The 20158-nt window shown below is 43.5% G+C and overlaps 1 protein-coding gene across 2 annotated transcripts in view; it reads right to left on the bottom strand.

Moving 5' to 3' along the window:
* The window catches only part of slc39a13 (solute carrier family 39 member 13), a 28842-nt gene extending 17648 nt beyond the window's left edge, over positions 1 to 11194 (bottom strand). Inside the window, exons 1-4 of one of the 2 annotated variants that reach the window (XM_069181531.1) lie at positions 11018 to 11194; positions 7055 to 7416; positions 1263 to 1379; positions 384 to 529 (exon numbers count right to left, since the gene is read on the bottom strand). In XM_069181531.1, coding sequence (XP_069037632.1) covers positions 384 to 529; positions 1263 to 1379; positions 7055 to 7376 — 585 coding nt within the window. In that variant the 5' untranslated portion in view covers positions 7377 to 7416; positions 11018 to 11194. Of the gene's footprint in view, positions 1 to 383; positions 530 to 1262; positions 1380 to 7054; positions 7417 to 8719; positions 8827 to 11017 lie in introns of those variants that run through there. The other variant, XM_069181530.1, reaches the window with a different exon arrangement.
* Positions 11195 to 20158: the final 8964 nt, after the last annotated feature.

The raw sequence follows: 20158 nt of genomic DNA, 5'->3' as shown, positions 1-20158 counted from the left end.
GTTTACAGTCCCTCTCACTCATGAGACTAACAAAAAGTCACCAGACAATGCGAGACATTTGCTTCATGAGCGGAAAAACAAAAAGCTAAAAGCACCTCATAAACGCTGAAAAACAACCCCAGGTAAAACGCTTATTACTTTCTAAAAACCTAACACAAACACCATCAATCATGCTGTCACCAGCGACCAGTGACGATTCCCGGCAGTGTGCCAGGCAGGCTGTGGAGTGCGAACTCGAGTGGCGTTTGTTAAAATGCTGGGACCGAAGCAGCCCTTTCCTCTGCCCTCCACTACAACACAAGTCATCCAAGGGCTGGAATGCCATTCCGGAAAGCCGGAGCTTCGGAGACTCGCGGGCCATTTCACGGCTGCGGTGGACTCACAGCTGAGGACGGGCGCTCTCCCTCTCCCTCTGGGTCATCCTGGTTCTCTCTGTCGGGAAACATCTTCTCCAGGATGAGGAAGGACAACAGTCCCACAATCACCCACAGGCCCAGGAGCTTGTAGCGCTCTTGACTAGCTGATCCATCTGCAAGGTGACAAAAAGACAGGCTTACAATTTCTAAGAACTACTGGGGGTTCGAGGGAGAGACGGAGAGAGACTGCCTTTTCTCTCGACAATTCCAGTGTAAACAGTTTTGAAATGACACAGTCAAGCAGGAACACCACAGTGTTGCCCAGACAACAGTTTCAAGATGCCTGCCATTCCTCTGGAGTTCACTGTTACACCCATCAGCATGTGGCAGTTAAATTACACTGCGAGTCGCGGTGGAACAGACACGCTGGCAGACATGCTGCAGGTCCAAAATAACTTCACAACATCGGCCCCCTCACCAAACCCCACCCGGTTCTCGGCGGCACACAAGCCTCTCGAGATCTGAAGATGGTCACAAAAGCCCTGGGTATGGATTTTGGGAGTGGACAGCAGGTCGAGCTTTTGATTTAACCATTTTCTACTTCTATTATTCTTTTGCTCAAACACTGTAGATGCTTGGTGACTCACTGGAAAATCCTTCAATGTTTTCCTCCCTATCCTCTAAAGTCCCTTGGAAAACTGTACATTAAATTATTTTTTACCCACCCTTAGTGTGCAGAATTCATATCCTTCACTCTTCACTTATTTTGTCCCCTTTAAATTATTCATTCATGCCAATGGAAATCCTTAGGTCTGACTTGTGCAAAGCACTGTAAAGGCTGTGGCAGGACGGCGGGCGCCCCGATTGATCGGTGATTGAGTCGATCGGGTATTGAACAGCGGGTACCTGTGCCAGTCCCGTTGCAGGAGTAGGCCCATGCTTCAGGCAGGAGGTGGAGGAACACATCGCCGAGCAGCCCGCCGATGGCAAAGCTGAGCAGCTGCTTCAGTCTCTGGCATCCGGCTGAAGTCAAGGAGGCACGGTGGAGAAAAACGACAGGGAGATTCACGGGTTACCTGGAGTCCGAGAGAGCCTGGCTAGTCCAGAGACTAGCTCTGGAGAACTCCCTCCTTCAACAGCAGAGCTCGCAGACCAAAACTGACAAGTGAAAAGACTCTCCGAATATCGGTGAAGACATTAATTGAAGTGCCCGGTGGCGGTCTCTCAACCCTCTTGTTGTCAATAATAGATTCAGACGCCTTAGAGAAAACTGCACTCGGAGAAGTGCTTCAACAGATTAGTACAACACGACAGGTTACTGTACTTGCCAAGTAACACAAAAGGCACTAGGCATTTGCTCAGACAATACGATGCTTGCACACAAAAGTTACATTGCACAATGCATACAAAACGTACAAGATTGCGCACGCGTGGATTATCACATGCAAACTTAACTCTAAATAATGCAGATTTTCTAAAGAGAATATGAACAACTCTAAGGAATACACAGTTGGAGGGTGCAGATGATTAAAAAGAAAATCAAGCACATTAATGCATAATATTCCCATCCAGAATTTGAAGGAGTTGTGGATTCAGCACAGAAGAGTAACATTTACCAACAACATCTGGCTGTTTTGGTAGTTAGAAGCTAGTTTATCCAATGATCTCATATGGCTGTTTCTTTAAGGATGTCTGGGTATCGGCTTCAGCCACGTGGCTGGGTAGCTTGTTCCAAAGAAGGGGACTCTTATTTCATGGTTTTAAATGTGTGTGCTTCTAGCTTCCACTTGTATTCACCTCATTGCTCGTCTCTTTTTACAACACGTACAAAATGAAAGAGACAAAGGAAAACAAAGATAAGCAGACCTAACATTAAAGTTGTCCAAATGCTCAAAGCAGGAAAGAGGGGCAGAGAGAGAGAGAATGAATAGGCTAGGAAACATCTCCTTTGTCTCACCTCTAACTGGTACTTAGCCCTGTGGCAGAGAATAGAGAAATCTGCTTGCTTTCAAATCCTCACTTATGACAACATCACATCACTGTGCCACATTCACCCTAATTCCAGCATAGAGGCCTAACCAGCTCGTTCAACTTAAAAAAAAAAAATAAGTATGGTATTTAAAATAAATGACAGATCGCAGCAGGAGACAAGTGCTTAAAAAAAAAACCAAAGGCTTCCAACTAAAGCCTTTGAACACCAGGAAGAAGGCTCAGAAATTGTACCCGTCAAAGGAGGATAGCACTCAGCTCATTACTGAACAAAAAAAATACCCAGGGAATGTAAGAGGACAGCTTTGCATATTACCTTCAGCCTCTGAGCATTTCCCTGCTTTGTCTGCAGTTTCTCAGAAGTGTCAGGAGATAATCTAGCCTCGACAGGCAGCTGGATCACCAATTCACATTCCAATTTCAAGGTCATCGTCCCGATTTAACAAACCAGCATTTGTAAAAACCTTAGCTCTCCTCCCTGTGGGTTCACTCCTCTCGCAATTCATTTCTGATGCCCTGTCCGATCAGAATAGTACACACCTGCGTCTGCATAAATAAACACCGCAGCACACAACTCCCAAGGAAAACGACTCTTTGGAAATCAAATGCAAGGAAAACAGGGGAAATACAGGGTGCTGCACAATTTTAAGGGCATCGTGTCACCTACAGCCTGCAGCGATGTAGGATAATCATTTCATTCTACACTTTGTACCAACCCTCTTTGGGCATTCAGAAAACCCCGGATGAAATTTGATTCCAGAACTGTGCCTAATTTATGTGCAACAGGAACGGCAGAAAAAGACAAACAGTCTTATTTGCTTTAGTAAAACTGGTCTTCAACAGGTTTGTGCCCCGTTTCGATTAGTAGTCCAGGTGTTTTGCTGCACAATGGAGATTTCGATTGCATCACTCAGTTTTCATATCTAGAACTCTTCGAAACTGCCTTCAGAATATAAACAGTGACAAGAAAAGTCAGTTATGTAAATAATTACTTAGCAGAGTTTGAAAAATGGAAGAAAAACTAGTTCAATTATATTTTACAAGGATTTACGGTGTAGAGCCCAGAACAGAAAAATAAAAAACCTTGTACTTTTCTCTCCCCTAAACAATGCTGATATTGAAGGTTGTTTGTCAATTGTGTAGCTCATGACATGTTTTACTCTTCCTACACAGGAAGCCTACACACACACGTCTTGGACTTATAAAGTAAGCCCCACAATCGTATGAAATTACAGGCATCGATACCTCTTGGAACAGGTAAAACACAATCCAGATCAAGAAACAATGAATCCCTGGAAAGCCTCAAATTCTAACATACCACCGGGGAAACACACAATCCCACAGGCACCACCATGTTAAAGTCACAAACCCTGCCTCTTCTTAAAAGGCTTTTAAGAACTTGCATCATTGAGAGCCTGAGAAGCTCCTATTAGGCATAAATGCTATACTGTGTCCTAGTGCTCTTTTCATACTCTGAGGGGAGAGAAGTGAATTAAGTTGCATTTTTCATACAGAAGACGTTTATACAAAGTTCAGCAATGAAAATGCTCCAGCTCTCCTCTTCAGATTGCCAAATGTGAGACATACTTCCAAACACTAGAAGATCACACCCGACTACTCTACTCCATCTAGCTTGATTGTAATACACAGCATTCACAGTGCCCAGATACACAATGCACCATGGGGATCTGGGACTGAACCAGAGAAGTCATGCATTCCAAATGCCTAATGAGCCATTAATCACTTTTTGCTTAACATCCCATTTATCCACGACAAGGCGTGGTTTAGAGACTCCCATTTCAGGGACTGCTCCAGCTAGGGTGAAACTGGCACTTGCCAAATACTTCCCAGTAACAACAAAGAAATGCCAAGTCAGATATTCCAGGTAGGCAGAGGCTGTGGATTTAGCACAGACCCAGAGTTCAGAGAGCACAAACTAGGCATCTGAGCATTCCACTGGTCTTTATGAGTCGCGGGCTCTGCTGACTTGCTACAAAGAGGACCTTGATTAATTCCAGACACACAAGTATAAGCTGGCTTGATAAGTCATTCATTATCTGTTCCTAGGACTGCTTTTAGGATTATGAAATTAGTATACAACACTATCTGGCAGCAAAGATTTGACGAAGCTAATAGCATTGCTCACGATAAAACACTTAAGAGAGCCTTTTGTTTATCCAAGATTAAAAAAAAAAAAGGTTCAGGTCTCATTCTCCAAAAACATTTTTTTCTTTATAGTATTGCATTGCATTGTGCTTCATGCAAAGCCTAGAGATACAGTATATTCTAGATGTTCCAATCCCCCCTCACAACTGACATTGACCAATAGCACTGACTGGTTCACCTTTCCCCCTTTCTTCTAACTGTGCCAAAGATTAAAGCTAATATCGCCCTTCACTCATCCACAGGTACCAGTGAGAATGAGGTACCAGTGAGAATGACTGCAAGGGTCAGTGAGACTTGCGGTCTGATAAACACAAGTCCATTACCCATCTTCAGATATCAAGTACATTAGTGCACGAGATCCTAAAAAAGAAAAACAAAGAACAAAAGTTAAAAAAAAACTTTAAAAAAAAGACGTTACATTTTAGTCAGTTTTGTTTTGTTAATAAGGCAATGTGGTTCATTAAATTGAAAAAGCTTTGATTAGGTAAACAATTAGGTAAACATTGTTTAACCTAATCACTGTGAATTTGGACAAGATTTTTGATAAATTTGCAATCTGGACTAGAAATCTTCCAAACTCAAATTAGCACTCTATAGGTGTATGAGCAACATGTCACCACCCATGTCCCCCAGAATGGAGTCTGACAGGGATAATATAATTTCCACAGATGCATTTTTTTTTTTTAAATCAAGCATTCAAAAGGACAGATCAGGCAAAATACAAAATAATATACCCAGAAGCATTGAATGCCAAGAGCTTTCCATGAAATTATGTATTCACAAAGATTAGCAGGACTGCTCATCTCTTAAGCACTGTCCCTCAGAAAAATGTGCTTTCATTTCTGCCTTTGTAAAATATGAAAGTCGACAGCATGAGTCTGTCTGCACGTTCGCACTGTAAAAACATTTGAACTTTAAAAAAAAAGAAAGAATCCACTCGCCTGCTTTGCAGGATTACAAATCTTCTAAACACAGCACAGCGGCCAATCCTGACTCTCAATCACAAAGCAAAAACTACTTTCCAGGAGCGAGGTCTGTTCTGAAGCATGCAAGCTGAAAGGCTCACAAAGCGATTATAACCTGACAGCGTCATTCATTTCTTCATTTTATGGCAGTACAGTGTTTTTCCCCCCCTCCATCTGTGTGAGATTGGAAAACAAACTACGTGGAACATTCTGATCTTTTCTTACAAAAGTGGACAAAATAAAAAACACAGGCCATTGGTCACCGGACAGCCACTTATTCCTAAAATCGGTCACAGCAGCCCTAGAGCCTGTCCCTCTCCCCATCCTAAAGCAGAGCATCCAGTGAATCACGCTACTTTGGAGACACCGGTCAACCCACTAAATCATATGCTAGCAGCCATATCACCCTGCAACTCACAGCTGGCAGCCCCACTGAAGCTCAGCAGCTGTGAGCCTGGTCAGTACCTGGATACGAGACTCCTGGGAAAGCTAAGGTTGCTCCTGGAAGAGGTGTTAGTGGGGCCAGTAGGGGGCGCTCACCCTGCAGTCGGTGTTGGATGTAATGCCCCAGTATAGTGATGGGAACACTATACTGTAAACAGGCACCTTCCTTTGGATGAGATGTAAAACCAAGGTCCTGACTCGGTCAGAGTAGGGGTGTAAATCCTGGCCATATTTCCCATTGGCCCTTACCAATCATAAGATGTAATAAATGTAAATTTGGTTTTATTCCACAGATTAAAACCAAGAAGAGTGTATGATTGCATATACTGAAATGGAACATGTAATCAAATTCTATTCCAAAGTACTTACCAAAGGTCAGCTGAATAACAGCAATAACAATAATTAGGATGACATGGGAAATCTGGAGAGAACAGTGAGAGTGGTAAAAAAAAAAATATTCTGACTTTGCTTACAAAGTCCTAATAACTGCTTACCTCCTAATAATTGTCCTAATATCTGCTTACCTCCTAATAATTGCTTATCTCCTAATAATCCCCATCACTGAACTGGCTTCATCACTGTTCTCCTCCCCACTAATACAGTAGCTGGTGCACTCTGGCTGCTGGTGCATCAACCAGGTGGCGCTGGACACTGGGGGTGGAGGGGATCCCCATGACCAGTAAAGCGCTTTGAGTGGAGTGTCCAGAAAAGCGCTATATAAGTGTAAGCAATTATAATTATTATTAACCCACTCAGCACATTTTCCTGCTGACTCAGTGATTTCGTTAGATGCTTAGGAACAGCTTATTCATCGCATGCAATAGGAGAAAAGCATGGCTGTTACCCCAGGACCACGGAACCGGATTGGCAGCCCTGTCTTTACACCACAACGCACCTTCAAGTGCTGCCGACGATGCTGCAAAGACATGCTTAGGTCTGCACACCGTTCTGTCCAGTTCCATGAACAATGAAGTGCTGGGCAGATGAACTCTTGCCAGGGCTAGCCGGACAAGAACTGCGAAATGCCACCAAACCAACAGCCGATAGCTCGGAAAGCGCAGGCGAGTTCTTCACGCTCCGTGCCATCTGTGTGCGCGCGGGGAAGGGAGACGGCTCAGGCTCACCGGGACGTACCGTCAGTTTTCAGGGCTGCCCCGGCCTCAATGGGGATGACGAGCAGGGGGAAGATGCCGCTGAGCCCCACCATGAGGGAGCCGATGAGGGAGAAGACCCAGGCGTCCGCCCGTTCCGCCTTGAAGAGCTCGGAAAGCAGCCGGAACCCCAGCAGCTCCTCCACGCACCAACCCCAAGGGCCCCCCGCCGCCTGGACCACCGTGGCCTGGGACATCTTCTTAACGCTGGGCCTGTGGCTCAGGGCCCCCGACGAGATCAACAGCAGGGCGGCGACAGCGGAGAACAGGAGTGCCACAGGCCAGGCAGGTCTCTGAGCTCTCATTCTGATCCAGGCAGGACTCACGCCAACACGGGTCTCGGCACTGCAAAGACAGGAGCACGGCCCGCCAGTTACGCAGCGGCAACGAGTTTTAAAGACCGGCAACAGCTGTAACCATGCTGGGCTTAATCCGTCAGGGACTCAAGCCGATCCGAGCCTGCCACATGCAGAGCTTTTAACCAAAAGGCAGGGGGAATGAGTAATTGCAGACAAATTTTCTGGCGTTTACTTTCAGGCCCTGCTGATACTCAAAACCTCCGCCTCACGGCACGGTTATCTCCGACCTTGAGGAAACAATGCAAATCTCAGACTCAAAAATGCATAAGGAACACCGCAGTGTACATTTGCCAGCACAAATTAAACAAAGCCCTGTTCAGCTGGGGCTCCTGCAGGTCAAGACTTGTAACTGTAGTGAGGGAGAGACTGCAGGGCCTAAGGCTCCTGCTTGGATGATCTCTTTTTCAAATATGTAAGGATGAGGTTTCTTGCCTCTGGCTTAAGGAATCAAAGGTTGCTAAATTCCTGGGGTTTAGAACAGCCCCAGCAAACACTTTTTCTTCAGACATTTTTCTTCCACAGAAAAACTTCCAAAAAGTAAGAGTAGCTCCACATTCACTTCACCTGCACAGTTAAAAACTGTGTTTTAAGAATGACATGCTTCGACAAAATTAGGAAAATCACAGTATACAGTATGTCAGAGAACAACAAGCTGCTTAGTTAGTTCCTAGGTATTATGTGGAAATAAACTGCTTAAATATGCTTGTGGGCAGAGTACAATCTTTTGAGCTGTAAAACAGCGCATCACTGACACCTCCTTCCAGTAAATACTGTACTTGCGCCATCTCCAGCAGAGCAAAAATGCACACTGATGCCACCTCTCTCTCTCTTAACCCAAGTGCGAAAAACCCAGACGATCTACTGGGCGGGTGAAATAACCACCACATATTTCAGATGTAATAAATGTAAGTTTGGTTTTATTCCACAGATTAAAACCAAGAAGAGTGTATGATTGCATATACTGAAATGGAACATGTAATCAAATTCTATTCCAAAGTACTTACCAAAGGTCAGCTGAATAACAGCAATAACAATAATTAGGATGACATGGGAAATCTGGAGAGAACAGTGAGAGTGGTAAAAAAAAAATATTCTGACTTTGCTTACAGTCCAACAACATGAGGGGACATCAATACTCATCTGATTAATTTGCACATTGATTTAACCCAAAGAGACCCTACTCAGGTCCATGCATCTTTAATTTTCCCTGGAAAAAGAAGCACAAGGAATTTAGCCCTTAGACAGAATTAACGAGCTTTAAATAGCATCCCCGTTTAACTCAGACTCACAGCAGAGTTCCTACTTGCTCGGCTATTATCGTCAGAAATTCCATGGAAACTGGGTGATGATGACATCATAATGGAGCCGCCAAATAAGGAAGTCAGATCCAGAGCCAATGGATTTACAGAGGCTGAGGTGATGATGGGATAGAAACAGACACGGGCCCTTTAAATTAAGCATAGGAATGAATAAATTACATAAGTTACAGCATGATAATGAACACTATAAAATATACAACCATAAAAACTGAATATGAAGTTCAGCTAAGGGTCATGCCCTGCCTTTCACTAGTATCTAAACTAATGTGCAGTTATTTTCCCCCGCCATGGACTTACAGGAGTATAACTGGACACAACAGGGCATAGTGTATATGATTACAGAAAGACCTTCAGTGAGCTCACACTTTCACAGGGAAGCATCAGGCTATGCACAGACGCTGCCAGGTGAAGCCGAGTTAGAAAAACTCTGCAGAAACCTCCACCTCTCGTGTCAGGTTTGGACCTTCAATGAGTTAAGCCATCGTGAAAATTGGTCCCAAGCAGGCCTGGTTCTCAGCAGGGACAGCCCTCCCCTTCACAACTTCCAGCCGTGCTGCAGGGCAGTGGCCCCCACTGACAGAGCTACACCGGAGGGGTTTCAACTTTGGGACCCCCCCCAAGCTTGGAGAGAGACGTTCCACCTCGACTGACGGGCCCGGTTCTGCTCTGCTCGCGACATCTCCCAGGACCCTCCGGAATGAATAAGCTTTTGATGCCTGTCCCCCTGGAGCAGGAGGACGAGAGGCTCCCCCAGAAAAGGATGCGGACAGAGCCCACCAGCACTGCACTGCCCTTCCTGCCAGCTTTTTTTTTAAAAAAAAAACTTTTCGATTAGTTGGGAGTTCAGCCTCTGCGGCTCCCACCCCTATACAGATCCCCACTTATCTCATGAGACAGAACACTCCCCCGCCAAAAAAAAAAACCCTTTCCCTCCAGGTGTTCTGACTCTGTGAATGCTTTCAGAAGTTGGCCGAAGTATGCATTTGTCCCCTCTTCTGCAGATCGGGAGTTGTGACTCAGCCGTAGCTGACAAAATGATCTGTTCACACTCGAGACTTCACGTCTCATCAGTCAGACAACCCCCCCGTTATTCGATAATGCCGTTTCATTTCACAGCTCGAGTCTTCCTGCGTTTGGAACTTACACTGTAAAAAGCGTTTTGAATTATTTTAAGTTTAAAAAAAAATAAGGATGTAGTTTCAAGGCCATGCGTGTGGGTACCAGCACCTCCAACGTTATTTTATTTCTGAGTCGTGTCATTAAAAAAACACGAATAATGTTCAAATGGTTTGTGCTCGAGTTAAGATTTGCGGTAGGGTTTCCTTCAGTAAATACATCCTGACACGGTGGTACTGTAGCGTTCAGTTAACTTCGATTATTACTGCCCAGTGCTAGACAGCGGTACTCTTAATGTCGTGGCCTGGTCATGGGTGTCCTTCAGTGCAGCGAGTCGGAGTGTTTTATAACTGGGACGTGCAGAACTCTACACGCCCAGGGAAATACTTACAAAGTAACATCACAGTTTGAATAAATAACGGGCGCAGATGATAAATTGACCGCTGTCATAAATTCAGTGTTACCGAGTCTGCACCTAGCGTGTGATTTCATTAGCTACACTTTATACAGTGGTGAGATGCGGTTTGTCGAGGAAAATCATTTCAAACTTAAAATAAAAGTTTCCAGTTTCTCGCCCGTTTCTGACATTTAGCAAACCAAATATTTAAAAAAAAGACAAAAACTCTTGCAAGTCAACGCATTACCTTGCATTTAACGTTATTTGGGATAACATGTTAGTTTTCACTTTTAAAAACTACTTTCGTTACATCAACGTTTCACACAGTCCAGGTTTTTTTTGGGAACTGCGGCTACTGCCAATACAGTTCACGGACGTCACGTAGGCGACCCAGAAAATGGAAGAAACCGTGATTTATGGATACGTTTGGCTATATTACACGAAATACAGATTTCGACCTCGCATGAAAACAAGTTAGACGCGTCAACAAAAGTAACAGTTCCCAGAAAATAACTTTTTCTTATTTTAAGTCCTCTTTTTTATATCTAGAGTGCAGCAGCCTCCAATGAAACGAGAGATCTCCTGTGATTGGTAGCAACTTCATGGAATACACGCTCGCAGTAAAACAACAAATCAACAACAACAAAAAGTTACCAAGTTCAAACGCATGCATTCATGCACCTTATTTCGGTACGTCGAGACTGCGCCGCGTTAAAAGCGTCGCGGGTTAAATGTGATTTCTCTCTTTTTTTTACCCTGCTGTGGCTCCAGGGATCGCTCCAGACTAGCCCTGCCATCCAGCTCGCTGATGCAGAGGCGCTGCCGAGCTGTCTGCTCGCTGCAGTCTCATGCGGTTTGAGCTCCACACTCCAGCTTTCCCTCAGCTCCTCCTCGCAGCCACGTCTCCTCGCCCGGAACCAAACGCCCGCACCCGCGGAACTATTTGTCTCCTTGTTTCCCGGACGACCCCGGGCAGGCGGGGGGAGAGCGGGCAGGCCGGGGGGGGGGGGCCTTTTAAGTGGACGCACACTTCCCTTCTGAGGTCCGCTGCTGTGTTTCTCTCGCATCCCAGCGAGTGGTCTGGCCCAGGGATTTAGCGTTTAAGTAAAACGCTCCGTTTTATTTATTTAATCAGCTGTAGGTGTTATTTAAACTTGCTGTTTAAACCCCTCGAATGCCTAACGGATAAAGATAACGTTTTTTTTGTGTGTGGAGCGGCTATGCTATAGCTTTAAATGGCAAAGGGGACAATTGCGACTACGCCACCTAGTGTTATAGAGGACTAGACTCTCGATAGTCGGGATGGGTTCCTCAGAGTACCAGACTGGGTAAAAACCGCTGTCAGTGACAGAAAGGACGAAGCGTTCAAGCCCATTTAAGAGGTTTATTCACAGTCAGAACAGTAATGTTCATAATTAACAAGAGTTAATTACAACATAAAAATACGCTGGCGAGTTGCACCAGTAGCCCAGCGAGAACACAAGCAGCAGTTTGCAGGGTGGGGGGCGGGCTCACAATGAACTTTTAACACTTTCTGTGTTCAAGCGAAGGTAGATTATCCCGAAAAGGGGGAAAAGAAAGACTAACAAGAAAATATAACCATCTTCAGGTCCGCAGAGGCTCTTCAATCACCTCTCCTTTTAATTAGGAGCCACCCGCCCTCGTAACCCGTAACACATCATTTAACACAGTTAAAGGACTGTGCACCAGATCTGGAATCGAGGGACAGAAAGACCAACAGAAAAGCACAACCCCCCGTCCTTGCCCCTTACCACACAACACAAGCATCCGGCTGACACTCGTTACAGCTGTATTGTTTTTGCACCGGCTTCTAATGAAATCGAGTCGCAGCTCTTGGTACCAAGACACTAATTATTACGTAGAAACTATTGCAGTTGACTGAAGTTAACAAGATGCTTTTCTCCAGGACTGGCACTTTTATTTTTAACTACAAACGTAACTTAGTACCTCTCGTTTGGATGAACGAGTTTTTTTTTTACATTACTAAGAGGTATCATTGACGTAGCTATAGTTTAATAATTAGTAATAATCGTTTAATAATATACATCACGTCGCCCATTGTAGACCTGGGCACCGAAAGCTCACATTTCCTTCGTGCAGGAAAGCTCCAACAGCAAAAAAAATCCAGTACAGACGTGTGGCCACTAGGATGCGCTACATACCAACTGTATAAACTACTTTTAATTTTTGCCAGTGATATTAAGGAAGACTTGGAAAACACTATGGGCGCATATACTCTCTTCAGACATGAGACAGGTCTCACATTGGGAAGCATTTCGTACTTCAGGAAAGATTAAACCAGCCAACCAATCGTGCTCCAGAAGGTGTTGCTGGTTTTCGCAGGAAACCCATCTTGCTTATTTGTTTTTGCCTGCATTTTTTTAGGAGGTTTAAATGATCCGCAGGGTTTCTAAGGCTCTTGAAATCAGCAACAGCTGAACATCTGTGAATTATGTTAAACTGGAGCAAAAAATCAACTCCATCAGGAAAACGGCGTGCGAACATCTAAAAATACAATTAGGCTGTGTTGGAGTGGCCTGTGTTGTGTACCAGCGAATCAGGGAAATAAACATTTCTTTTGGAAAAGGTTCAGTATCCTCTTGATTAATACAATCTTTTCATGACGAGCGCTATTCAGAAAAAAAGTGTTTTACGTCTCTTCTGTTTGCTAGTGCTATTTACCAACATCAACCGCCATAATTAGACACGCGGTTGTGCACCAGTTCCGCCCGTGGCGCCACTGCCCTCTACTTCACATTACGGCGTCAATGGTGCCCTCTAGTGGCCCATCTCGAAAACTGATCCTTAAAACCGGCTACAGTCGGAATAGAAGTTTCCATTGCAATCGCTTGAAGTATATTATTATTATTATGGAACAATAGGTGTATTCCATGCTGAAAAGAGAAGAAAGTAAACATAACGTTTCGGCTGTGGAGCCTTCTTCGGGTGTGAGCTTCTACCCACCAAAACTACTTATTATTATCATTATTATTATTATTATCATTATTATTATTATTATTATTATTATTATTATTTACAGTGTGTTTATTTTTCTTCGTGTTGTCAGTCCATCTACTGTGGTTTGACATGTGGAGGAGACTGATGTAGTAAAACTGAAAGTTTTCGTTTTCTTGAAACCAAATCCACTGTCTGGCTTATGGCACACATCAACACTATTATTAATATTAATCTAATGTATTCATTATATATATATATCATTTAGTGTTTATTAAAACAAGGTGACTGACATGTACATAAGCACCTAAGGAAGGTTAAAAATGCGGGCCAGTAGTGGGGATCATCTAATAATAATAATAATAATAATAATAATAATAATAATAATAATAATTGCTTACACTTATATAGCACTTTTCTGGACCCTCCACTCAAAGCTCTTTACAGGTCATGGGGATCCCCTCCACCCCCACCAATGTGCAGCCCCACCTGGATGACGTGACGGCAGCCATAGTGCGCCAGAATGCTCACCACACATCAGATATCAGTGGGACCAAGTCCAAGGATCACATCCACTGACGTGCTGAGAGAAACCCTGGTCACCAGCTTCAACAGCCTGAAGAATTCTGCTGGGCTGCCTTTGTCAGTGCCTTGGAAGGGATCAGGTCTCTCCCTGTTCAAGACAAGAGATGTTCAGTTCCTGTAGGACATCCCCTTAAGTTGTATTTTATGCCCTAATGTATCTGGCAGGTTTTCTGGATGGATTCCAAAACAGCAACATCTTTTCTATAAAGTGGCGATCAACACTGTACAATATTCTAAATGGTCTCTTTACAGTTTTAACATAAATTCCCCTTATTGAATATATATGCTTTAACTATATATCCTAACATTTTGTTTTCCCTTGTTTTTGCAAGATGGGTTCCAGATAAACACCTCAGTCTCAACACTTAGCATTTCATATTCCAAGTTCCTGCATTTGTTGTGTAATATTCTGCACCTGTCTACGTGAAATGTCATCTGGCAGGTGTTTTCCTAGTCATGGCATTTGGGTGAATCTTTTTGTATTTCATATCTTGTTTGGTAATCTTCCTATTTACCTTCCGAAGATAAAGTACTTAAGGAAAATGGATGGATTCACTGGGGAAAACCACTTCTTTTGTCCCAGAGGAATCATCGCCTTCTCCATTCAATCGTTCCATGAACCAGAAAGATCTGAAACAGGCCGACACGTCAATTCCTGCAATAATACATAGCTGGTGAAAAATAAAGAGTATGGTATACTGTAGAATAGAGAACCTCTGTTCAAGCACAAGGCCAAACCTCTTTTTTAGAAAGGTTTATAAGACTGAGGTGCTCTTCAGATAAAAAATAGGTGAAAATGCAGAAGTATTGAACCACATTGCTGAGAAAACACGCTTCAATTGAAGATAGAAAACCATGGAAGACTTTGGATGATCTGTATCGTGGAGAACCCCACAGTGCACTTGGAGTTCAGACACCAGAAAGGACAGTCGAATGTATCTGTATCAAAAAGATAAGCACAGCCATAAAAATATCAGCGAGGCAGTTACATCAGTAGATATCGTGTCTGTTCTTATCTACATTAAAAAAATCAAACTATTAATTACAGAAGGAGAAGCAGCTTAATGTGTTGCTCTGTGTTTATTTTGAAAAAAAAAAAACAACTTTCCTGTTGCTACTCTTTTCTGTGCTTTACAGTTATTCAAATGGACATTTATGTTTCTCCCTTGAGGTATTGTGGGTTGTTAATAATTATAGCAAACATCATTTAGTCAGTAAAGTGAGCCTCCGAAGGCCACTGCACTCTATAGAGACAGCATTTTCTTGTGAAGAGAAGCAGAGTCTGAGTTTAAGCAAAGCTGAACCAAAAGTTTTAAATATTTGAAGAAATCGATTTGGGTTGAGGTCTGTCAACTTCTTCTTTAAAAAACCCACAGGCCCATGCACCCAGCAGAAGATACTAATTTGTTCCTCTTGCATCTTGGTCCGTCTCTGGAAAAAAAAACATTATTAGAGAAGTAGAATCTACTTTTTTATTGAAATCTTGAATACATACCTTAGACTGTAACTGTATGCTTAACCCTAAGTCATGAGTGAAGGTTTTCAGATAAATAAATGATTAGTATTTTTTCTAACTGTCATAATCATATTATTTGTATTATTTATTGATCGTGCTTGATGTGCATTGGATAACATCAGAGAATTGCAAATGTGAAAACTAGTTAAGATAGCATGGCACTGCACAGAATAATTTCTTCCTGGCTGGCTGCTGTAACATTTTCCATTTCACCAGTATCACTTTTTTTTTTTATTTCACAAGAACAAGTTAGCTGACCTGCAAATGTACCTCAAACCTCTTTGTAAATCAGGGCTTAGGTGACCAATATTGTGGTTATCACTGATAAAACAAAATCTAACGCCTGCAGACGGGTGTTTAATTTTGTATTTTTCCTTTGAAAGATCATGAGGGATCTGGTCCAAGAGTAACCAAAAGAAAAAATGTATGAACTGTTGGGATTTGGACTTTTCTGATACGGAAAAACGCAAAGAGAATATCAATATATGCACAATAAAAATTAGGTGAACCTTAATATTTGACAACGTTCTACAGACAGAGGGTGCAAGAGAGACCTGAGTATTGCATCCACTGATGAGAAGAAAAGCCCTTTGCTTTTTTCATTTGCCTTTCAAGCCTTTTTTGGTTCGACTACAGACTTTGGGGGCAAGACGAATTTACAGTGTGTCTATTTTTCAGCTTGTTGTCAGTCCAGCTTCTGTGGTCTGACATATGGAGGAGACTGTTGTAGTAAAACTGAAACATTTTTTCAGTTTTGTCCTGAAAACAGAATCTGCTGTCTGACCTACGGCATGCAGAGATCACTTCTCTGGAACTACGGATTGGAAACAGACAAGGAATCGGAAATCAGTTCTTGTTTTGCACCTCCTCAAAATTCATTCTGAGGAGGCATGTGGAAGGGTTATTATGGCAGCGTTCCTTAGAGTTAAGGGCTTAGATTAGCACCATTATTGATCCAGAAGAGATGTGGCTTCACGAAAAGCTTGAGAACAACTCTTTTCAGTGTTCTCAAATACGAAATATTAAAAAGGGGGTGGATTTCACAGTGTTGGACATCATCGCATCCTGATACTTTTTTAATTAAAAAACTGAATGAAACGTCCTTTGTTTTGTTATTTTTTTGCTTTTCCGATTCTGCCAGAAACCCAAAGTGAAGCATGGGGGCCCTGCTGGGTTCCTAGAGCTCCTTATATCCCCCAACTGCTCGGGAGGCAAGCAAAAGTCCATCGCTCGAAAAAGCTCACCATTGGCTTAATTCCCCTGTGTGGAGGCGCCTGTGCTCTTTCATGCGGTGTTTTTGCATCATTTGTGTGGTACATCTGACAGTGAGTCATGTTCACATTGGTGTGATGGGGTTTCTGCTGTGAATTCAGAGCCCTGAGTGGGGGCCGTGATCAGTAGGAATCATGAGGCTCAGCACAGACCCCCCCTGTTGCCATGGAATCCCTGACAGATGTTGGGGGATTTCCCTGTCACACATAGCTGTCGAAAACCCGGGCTGTGAAAAAAGTAGAGTTGGGTTTTTTTTTCGCATATAAAGCCAGACAGGGCAAACTTGTGATAGGAAAATACTGAGTGCCAGTGCTCACAAATAAAAGGCCACACACAAAAAATAAGCAGGCAATTTTTTTTTTGATTCTCCTATATCCAGCCCAGAGGCGCTGTGCTGTATTTGTTCTTGAAACTCAGCTTCTAGAATCATGTAGTGGCATTGTTCACAGCACTGTAGAAGACATGAAAAAAAGTACAACGTAACAATTATCTTGTATTTTAACATTGATCGCATGAAATAAAAATTAGAAAATGGCCACATTTAATGTGCACCAAAACGCCCTACAGTACAGTAGTCGCGATCTACATATTGTTCTTGAAGCAACTGAGTGCAACATGAATGAGCCGATATTTGCTCCTTTTTGAGACAGGTCTTTGTTGCACTGCCCAGGGTTTTCAGTCAGAACAGGAATACACAGCCTGTGGCACTTCCAATCCACTTTAGTGGAGTGCTTGGTACAAGCAGCTCTTTAATTGCTGTATTGATCCTGGTAATCGTTAACTACATGGATAAAGCGCAGACTGAAACAAAACTTAGAGCAAAGCAAGTGGCCTTAAGACATTGTAAATAAGCAGGCTTGTAAATGCCAGAACAGAAATCTTGTTCTTGAGCTTGAGAGGGTTTTGCAGACAGATGTTACTTACTTGTGAACTCTGCATGCAGATCACTTTGGAACATTTCTGCAGTGTTGGCTGCACCACCTGTACATATTCACTCGCCCATCACATCACATTACATCAGTCATTACAGTGATTAGTGAGAAGGAAGGGCCGCTTCACGTCACAATTCTCGTGAAATCTTGCTCTTGCCCCTGGCGGCACCAGGGGTTTGCGACACCAACAGCGGCCATGCAGTACTTTCACAAATTTAAAAATGCAGGGCTTCATTTGAAATTTAAAAAACATGACGATACCGTCAAATTGATTTATTTTATTACCGAGATATAATAACCGGCCGGCGGAATTGGGATTGCAGTTCCCCTTTAATTACTGCTAATTGTCAATTAAATGTTGAAGGGCACTGACTGAGACAAAACTGTGGAATGGATGGATATGAGGTGATAGCTGAGAATCTCCAATTTAGACCCCTCCTTATTCTGCTGTCTGAAGACACTGTGCCTTGGGAACCTGCCTCCCTTCTCTAATCTTCTAAAAGGTATCTGAGTGAGGTCCTCAGATCAGGTGTCCCCTTTTCTGGTCCCAGGGGACCCCCACATCCGCTGCTTTGTGTTTCCGACTGAGCGCTCGGTAAAATCACTGAATCCTTAACAGATCTAATAATAGCTTTCACCGAACCCCTGTAATTGTGGCCAGTTCTCCTTAAACTGTTGGAAGTTGCCCTTTTAACTTCTGCACATTTTATAAGGAAGTGAAGATCCTCAGCTTCTGAGTAGAAAACAAAAATGAACAAAGGTTTGCATCAGGCGCCTATCTGGTTCAATTAAGGATTATTTTCACAAAGAAAACCAGCAGGCATGAAGGTTGTCTGGATCACATTGGGAACCTCTGCCCCCTGCTTTAGACCCCTAAGAATACTAGGCTGCTTACTGGTAAAGACCTGCTCTCCTTCAGAAAACTTCATACACAGTAAATGAACAAACACTACACAATTGAGCAGAAAAAGGGTTAAGACAATGTGCAAAAATACAAAAAATAGTTGGATAGGGTGTCTGAGTCATCCTGAGACTGACTTATGCAATGTATATAGAAAGAGGAACTTAGGGTGAAGACTGTATGGAGAATGGTCACTGACTCCAGAAATGGAAATTCATTTTTACTCATTCCTTGGGTAATCTTAACAATGTGTGTGCTCTCGTTGTGAGTGTGTGTCTGAATGCGTCGGTTCTCTTGTCTGTATTGAATTGAGGCCCCAGTCCATTCTGGGTTAGAGACCTGTTGCCTATGAGGGAATGCTAAGGTTTTTGAATTACAGTGTGCAGACTTGTCTTCGATTAAGTGACATTTGTGTTAAACAATGAAGCACAATGCAAATGGAGCTGAAGCTCAGCAGGGCTGGGTCTGGTCCATACAGGGATGGGAGATTCGTGAGGACAATCAGATTGCGTCTGTAAATGTTGTTAGTGGACCAGTAGGAGGCGCTCTTCCTTCTGGATCAATATTGCCAAATTGTTGCCCTAGTGTAGTGACTGGAGATACTGCTACAGGAGGCAGCATTCTTCAGATTAGATGTTTAACCTAAGTCCTGACTGCTTGGATCAGGTACTGTTCATTACATCAGGGCTCTTATCTCTGGTTTTCTGGATAAATTGGCTCTTGGACTTGTACGCTCGGACCTTCCTGATGTTTTCCCCTAATTCAATTTGCAAAACAACCTCTGACGATCTGCTCTGCCATGGGGCAGCTGGCATAGAACGGCCGCTGTGTGTCTCCCAGGTGGGGACGCTGGTGCAGAATGATCACTGTGTGTCTCCCAGGTGGGGACGCCGGTGCAGAATGATCACTGTGTGTCTCCCAGGTGGGGCTGCTGGTGCAGAATGATCACTGTGTGTCTCCCAGGTGGGGATGCTGGTGCAGAATGATCACTGTGTGTCTCCCAGGTGGGGACGCCGGTGCAGAATGATCACTGTGTGTCTCCCAGGTGGGGACGCCGGTGCAGAATGATCACTGTGTGTCTCCCAGGTGGGGACGCCGGTGCAGAATGATCACTGTGTGTCTCCCAGGTGGGGACGCCGGTGCAGAATGATCACTGTGTGTCTCCCAGGTGGGGACGCCGGTGCAGAATGATCACTGTGTGTCTCCCAGGTGGGGATGCTGGTGCAGAATGATCACTGTGTGTCTACCCAGTCAGTGGGAGATGAAGTTGATCCCCTCCAATGAGTGTAAAGTGCTTCAGAATTTTCTGGGATGATTAATGCTGCACAAAAGGAAGCAATTGTTATAATGGTTATTACTGTTAATTTCGCAGTGGTTCATCAACATTATGGAAACACAAGCACAAAATTAAACAACTATTACAAACATTGTTCAAGTCTTCCAGGTGGGGATGCTGGTGCAGAATGATCACTGTGTGTCTACCCAGTCAGTGGGAGATGAAGTTGATCCCCTCCAATGAGTGTAAAGTGCTTCAGAATTTTCTGGGATGATTAATGCTGCACAAAAGGAAGCAATTGTTATAATGGTTATTACTGTTAATTTCGCAGTGGTTCATCAACATTATGGAAACACAAGCACAAAATTAAACAACTATTACAAACATTGTTCAAGAATTGTTGATAACCATTCCTTTAAGATAGAAGGGTAAGAATCA

Source organism: Lepisosteus oculatus, chromosome 21, assembly GCF_040954835.1.
Source record: "Lepisosteus oculatus isolate fLepOcu1 chromosome 21, fLepOcu1.hap2, whole genome shotgun sequence".
Lineage (NCBI taxonomy): Eukaryota > Metazoa > Chordata > Actinopteri > Semionotiformes > Lepisosteidae > Lepisosteus > Lepisosteus oculatus.
The sequence above is the reverse complement of the archived record's forward strand: the minus strand, read 5'-3'. Positions and strand labels throughout refer to the sequence as shown.